Below are 6,895 nucleotides of genomic sequence, written 5' to 3'. Positions count from 1 at the left end.
GATAAAGTATTAAAGTAATGGAATGTCTCCTGCTCAGGGAGATAAAGTATTAAAGTAATGGAATGTCTCCTGCTCAGGGAGATAAAGTAATGGAATGTCTCCTGCTCAGGGAGATAAAGTAATGGAATGACTCCTGCTCAGGGAGATAAAGTAATGGAATGTCTCCTGCTCAGGGAGATAAAGTAATGGAATGACTCCTGCTCAGGGAGATAAAGTAATGGAATGTCTCCTGCTCAGGGAGATAAAGTAATGGAATGACTCCTGCTCAGGGAGATAAAGTAATGGAATGTCTCCTGCTCAGGGAGATAAAGTAATGGAATGTCTCCTGCTCAGGGAGATAAAGTAATGGAACGTCTCCTGCTCAGGGAGATAAAGTAATGAGGTTGTACCTGACTTTGGGTGTGAATGCAAAACTACACAGTACCAGCCATCAATGTCTGGTTTTTAATTGAATAGAAATACATTTACCCTTTTGCAGTTGACCAATCAACAGACTAGTGCTGTAAGAAAATATTAATTTAGGTTAAATAGATATTTATTTCCTCATACAAACATTCACTTCCAAAAACAAACAAAAAAAAGTTTTTTTTTAAATCTATGAAATCAATAATAGACTCAATTAAAGTGCAGCCAGGAAACATCCCAAATGGCACCCTGTATAGTAGTGCACTACATTTGACAAGGGACCATAGGGCTCTGGACAAAAGTAGTGCACTATATAGGGAGCCATTTGGGACACAACAGAGTTGTGGTTGTGAATACAATAACCAGTCAGACAGGTCAGAAAGGGAATCATAAAGTCACAGTAGGGAATCCGGAAAGTGAAATTTCAACTGGATCACATGTTCTGCTCCCTCCCTCTCCATTGGTCTAAAACACCAGGGGTTGTCCAGGAACATGTTCTGCTCCCTCTCCATTGGTCTAAAACACCAGGGGTTGTCCAGGAGCATGTTCTGCTCCCTCTCCATTGGTCTAAAACACCAGGGGTTGTCCAGGAGCGTGTTCTGCTCCCTCTCCATTGGTCTAAAACACCAGGGGTTGTCCAGGAGCGTGTTCTGCTCCCTCTCCATTGGTCTAAAACACCAGGGGTTGTCCAGGAGCATGTTCTGCTCCCTCTCCATTGGTCTAAAACACCAGGCGTTGTCCAGGAGCATGTTCTGCTCCCTCTCCATTGGTCTAAAACACCAGGGTTGTCCAGGAGCATGTTCTGCTCCCTCTCCATTGGTCTAAAACACCAGGGGTTGTCCAGGAGCATGTTCTGCTCCCTCTCCATTGGTCTAAAAACCAGGGGTTGTCCAGGAGCACGTTGTGAAACAGACAGATATGAAAGGCTATAGGAAAGGCTTTGCTCCTCCTCAGATCGGTAGAAAACAACAGTGACCAGTCCATATGGGACGACATGAAGCTACACTGAACAAACACATAAACAAACATAAAAGTGTTGTTCCCATGATTCATGGGCTGGAATGACAAGAAAAGTTCCATACACACATTTTTTTGGCATAAATTTGTTTCCATCCCTGTTAGTGAACATTTCTCCTGTGCCAAGAGAATCCGTTCACCTGACAGGTGTGGCATATCAATAAGCTGATTAAACAGAATGATAATTACACAGGTGCACCTTGTGCTGGGGACAATAAAAAGGCCATTTTGTCACACAACACAATGTCACTTATGTCTCAAGTTTTGAGGGAGTGTACACTTGTCATGCTGACTGCAGGAATGCCCACCAGAGCTGTTATCAGAGAATTGAATTTTGATTTCTCGAACATAACCCACATCCAACGTTGTTTTTACAGAATTTGGCAGTATGTCCAACCAACCGACCACGTGTATGGCGTCGTGTGGGGGAGCGGTTTACTGACGTCAACGGTGTGAACAGAGTGCCCCGTGGTGGCGGTAAGGTTATGGTATGGGGCAGGTATAAGCTACGGACACAACGAACACAATTGCATTTTAAATCGAGGGCAATTTGGAATGTCCAGAGATACAGTGACCATCCGATAGTGAACATTAGACCCTATATCCATATACTAGGGGCCTAATCCATTTATTTAAATCGACTGTTTTCTTTATATGAACCATAACATGTTGAGTTTATATTTTTTTCAGTATTAATGGGAATGTTTGTGTGTTTCAAGGTGTCCTTATCTCAAGGTAGAAACTGTTGGTAAATTAAATGCACCTCATTGGTTGAGTTGCTACTTCATCGACAAAAACCAATAGAAAATGCGTTGGTATGCATAAAAAGGCGCACGGCATTGCGCCCCAAAAAAACTAAATAGGATTTCCAACAGTGTTCTAGTCACGTGGGCTCCTGTATCCTAAAGCTGAACGCTGCCCAAGTCCTCCACTGGTCATTACCATCCGTTTCTATTGGGGTCTTTCAGTTTACACTCTGATGAAAGTCGTCCTTAATTTCCGCATCGGTTGCGTTGAGATGGTTAGCTAACTCTTGAGTCACCGCATCTCTGCCTATCTGATCGTTTCTCCTCTTCTCCATGATCAAGTCGTCAAAACTCTGAAATTCAAGGACGTGACTTTTCTTTTCAGAAAACAACATTTTCAACCTGTAGGGCTGCTTTCCGATACGGATCTCTCCTCCTATTTTAAATTCCCTCTTCCCGAACCTGCACCACGCAGCAAAGCACTCAGAGTTCCTCCAGTCCAGCTCTCTGTCTCGCGTTCCTACTTGCTGCACCGCGTTCTGCACCACCACCTCCGGAGGCAGCGCGCGGAATTTATACAGTCCGTTTACTATCCTGCCTCGCTTTCCCTGACTGGCATCTGTCAGGAAATTATTCTTGATTTCAGCCCGGTGCAGGTGAACGACCTGAAAGTCGCCCACGTACACAACCCAGTGAGGGTACTGGCCCGTAGCCACGAACTCCACCAAATCCCCCGGTATGCACTTGTTTAAAAGATTCTCAGTCGAATACGTGCTCATATCAGAGAGTTTGAGATTTTTCTCGTACACAGATTCGTCACGGTAGTACACAACACACTCCAGCTCGTTGCAGTTATCGTATTGTTTCTTTTCCTCGTTCTGATCCTTGTCCGGTCCGTCAACACGTTCCTCTTGTTCGTCGTCGTCCGCGGAGAAGATATAGGACACTCCGATCCGGGGCCCCAGCTCATCCTCCGTGTCAAACCCGTTCGGATCTGCGGTCGGAACATTGTCATAAGTCAGATGTGTCAGTTTCTCAACCTGGTTACCCATGCCACTTCCAGGTGGGTGGTGACAACAACAAAAAATAAATGACACGTTTCCACCTGTTCCAGGCGCGGAGGTGGTGATGTCGGTGCTTTAGGTAGGAAACGTAACACGACCGGTAAATCGATCCGGGTGGGACTAATTTCAAGGTGTGGGACGGTTCCAATCCATCATCAAATGCATCCGGTCAAAAATACAATACCGGGATGATGTCCAAAAGATTCTGGATATCAACCTAGTGAAAAAGAGAGAGGCATGTTTGAGTTTTTAAAATGTCCAAGGCGGTGATATTTGACATTGTCCCGTTAAACTCTTTGAGAGAGGTAGGTCAACATTTCAAACAGGTGTATACACCTGTTTAAACCGGTTAGCAGGCATTTTAAATCAAGAAAAGAAACGGAGTGTTTAACTCACCCCCAAGGTCTTGTAGATATTGAAAGTACATCACCGACGAGCCATTCGTTATTATCACAGGAAACGACATATAACTGTCTACAGCTTGGTTTTCGGTCTCCTTTCTCAGAAGACTCCGGTTATACGCGGCCGACTCCACCGTGGTTTCTGTGTGAACTGAAACTACCGGCTTGTTGCAGCGAACCTCACCACGGCTTTATTACGACGGTGTGTCTCTTAAAGAGACAGCGCACATTTATTACGTCCAACAAGTGATAACCACTAGACCACGTCCCTACACTCGTGCATTACTTCCTATTTGTTTTCCCTTCTCCTTATCGTGGGGACGTGGCGTTTGGTTTATGCCATATGTTCACCAGATGCACATGCGGTTTGCCATATCTGTATTTTGTTGTTGTGTGTTTTTTTAAAACCGGATGTCTAGCCTGCATTTTTTGTTGTTGTACTTGATGCACACGTGCCCTCGCAATGCTGCGAACGGTTTGATGCGCGGAGAAGATCATTTAGAGACCAACGCTACTAATTAGAACAAGATGACAGGTGTTCTCCTATGGACCTACTGGTTTCATAGACTGGCAGAGATACCAACAGACTGGGTCACCCAGGGTCAATTTACAGTTTCAGATTGTGTTTCTGACTCAGTGCTTTATTTTTAGCTGTTGTTGTGCAGAGTGGCTCCTATCTGTCTGTCTGCTGAGTGGTGACTGGGGTGGTGGGGGGTGGGGTGGGGTGGGGGGGGGAGATATCCAATACATCAGTCCTTTTTATTTTGAAACCTGACATTTGATTTCAGTTGTCTGTCCCTAGAAGGAATGTCTCCCCACCTGTCTGCCTGGCAGGGCTCAGAGAAGAGTGTTACACTGCTTCAAAGACCAACTGTTCAGGTGTTTTACCACCCGAATGAAGCCTGTGTGTTATAGTCCCCTGGTGCCTCTGTAGACTGTCCTGTCTTGTCCTGTCTTGTCCTGTCTTGTCCTGTCTTGCCCTGCCCTGCCTGGACACAAGGGTTAAGGTTAGGGATGGGACACATGGGTTAGGGATGGGACACATGGGTTAGGGATGTGACACATGGGTTAGGACACATGGGTTAGGACACATGGGTTAGGGATGTGACACTTGGGTTAGGACACATGGGTTAGGGATGTGACACATGGGTTAGGACACATGGGTTAGGGATGTGACACATGGGTTAGGGACACATGGGTTAGGGATGGGACACATGGGTTAGGACACATGGGTTAGGGATGGGACACATGGGTTAGGACACATGGGTTAGGGATGTGACACATGGGTTAGGACACATGGGTTGGGACACATGGATTAGGACACATGGGTTAGGGTTAGGACACATGGGTTAGGACACATGGGTTAGGGATGGGACACATGGGTTAGGACACATGGGGTAGGACACATGGGTTAGGGATGTGACACATGGGTTAGGGATGGGACACATGGGTTAGGACACATGGGTTAGGACACATGGGTTAGGGATGGACACATGGGTTAGGGATGGGACACATGGGTTAGGACACATGGGTTAGGACACATGGGTTAGGACACATGGGTTAGGGTTAGGACACATGGGTTAGGGATGGGACACATGGGTTAGGACACATGGGTTAGGAGACATGGGTTAGGACACGTGGGTTGGGACACATGGGTTAGGACACATGGGTTAGGGTTGGGACACATGGGTTAGGACACATGGGTTAGGGATGGGACACATGGGTTAGGACACATGGGTTAGGGTTAGGACACATGGGTTAGGACACATGGGTTAGGACACATGGGTTAGGACACATGGGTTAGGACACATGGGTTAGGACACATGGGTTAGGACACATAGGTTAGGACACATGGGTTGGGACACATGGGTTAGGACACATAGGTTGGGACACATGGGTTAGGAGACATGGGTTAGGGTTAGGACACATGGGTTAGGACACATGGGTTAGGACACGTGGGTTGGGACACATGGGTTAGGGTTATGACACATGGGTTAGGACACATGGGTTGGGACACATGGGTTAGGGATGGGACACATGGGTTAGGACACATGGGTTAGGACACATGGGTTAGGACACATGGGTTGGGTTAGGACACATGGGTTGGGACACATGGGTTAGGACACATGGGTTAGGACACATGGGTTAGGACACATGGGTTAGGACACATGGGTTAGGACACATGGGTTAGGACACATGGGTTAGGACACATGGGTTAGGACACATAGGTTGGGACACATGGGTTAGGAGACATGGGTTAGGGTTAGGACACATGGGTTAGGACACGTGGGTTGGGACACATGGGTTAGGGTTAGGACACATGGGTTAGGACACATGGGTTAGGACACATGGGTTAGGACACATGGGTTAGGACACATGGGTTAGGACACATGGGTTAGGAGACATGGGTTAGGACACATGGGTTAGGACACATGGGTTAGGACACATGGGTTAGGAGACATGGGTTAGGGTTGGGACACATGCGTTAGGACACATGGGTTAGGGTACATGGGTTAGGACACATGGGTTAGGGATTTGACACATGGGTTAGGACACATGGGTTAGGGTTGGGACACATGGGTTAGGGCACATGGGTTAGGCACATGGGTTAGGACACATGGGTTAGGGTTGGGACACATGGGTTAGGATCTGATCTCTCTGCTCTCTCTCCTTCTGATCTCTCTGCTCTCTGTCTCTGATCTCTTTGCTCTCTGCTCTTTCTCCCTCTGATCTCTCTGCTCTCTGTCTCTCTGATCTCTCTGCTCTCTGTCTCTGATCTCTCTGCACTCTGTGTCTCTGATCTCTCTGCTCTCTCCTTCTGATCTCTCTGCTCTCTGTCTCTGATCTCTCTGCTCTCTGCTATTTCTCCCTCTGATCTCTCTGCTCTCTCTCTCTCTCTCTCTCTGATCTCTCTGCTCTCTCTCTCTCGCCTTCTGATCTCTCTGCTCTGTCTCTGATCTCTCTGCCCTCTGCTATTTCTCCCTCTGATCTCTCTGCTCTCTGTCTCTCTGATCTCTCTGCTCTCTGTCTGTGATCTCTCTGCTCTCTCTCCTTCTGATCTCTCTGCTCTCTGTCTCTGATCTCTCTGCTCTTTCTCCCTCTGATCTCGCTGCTCTCTGCTCTTTCTCTCTGATCCCACTGCTCTCTCTCTCTTCTCTCTCTCTGATCTCTTTGTCTCTCTGACCTCTCTCTGATCTCTCTCTGATCTCTTTGTCTCTCTGACCTCTCTCTGTCTTTCTCTCTCTCTCTCTCTGATCTCTTT

The 6,895-nt window shown here is 47.1% G+C and overlaps 1 protein-coding gene across 1 annotated transcript; it reads right to left on the bottom strand.

The window, feature by feature from the left end:
• Window positions 1-513: 513 nt before the first annotated feature.
• lratd2b (LRAT domain containing 2b) lies at window positions 514-3,801 on the bottom strand. The gene is made up of 2 exons (XM_029645480.2): window positions 3,629-3,801; window positions 514-3,449 (listed from the first exon to the last, which is right to left on the bottom strand). The coding sequence occupies exon 2, from the start codon at window positions 3,218-3,220 to the stop codon at window positions 2,387-2,389; it is 834 nt and encodes a 277-aa protein (XP_029501340.2). The 5' UTR covers window positions 3,221-3,449; window positions 3,629-3,801; the 3' UTR covers window positions 514-2,386.
• Window positions 3,802-6,895: the final 3,094 nt, after the last annotated feature.

The sequence above is a fragment of the Oncorhynchus nerka genome, linkage group LG14, assembly GCF_034236695.1.
Source record: "Oncorhynchus nerka isolate Pitt River linkage group LG14, Oner_Uvic_2.0, whole genome shotgun sequence".
Taxonomy (NCBI): Eukaryota; Metazoa; Chordata; class Actinopteri; order Salmoniformes; family Salmonidae; genus Oncorhynchus; species Oncorhynchus nerka.
This window is presented reverse-complemented; position numbering and strand designations above follow the sequence as displayed.

Excerpts from the sequence above, each read along its gene's own strand:
- lratd2b (XM_029645480.2), bottom strand. The coding sequence starts at position 3,220 with ATGGGTAACCAGGTTGAGAAACTGACACATCTGACTTATGACAATGTT.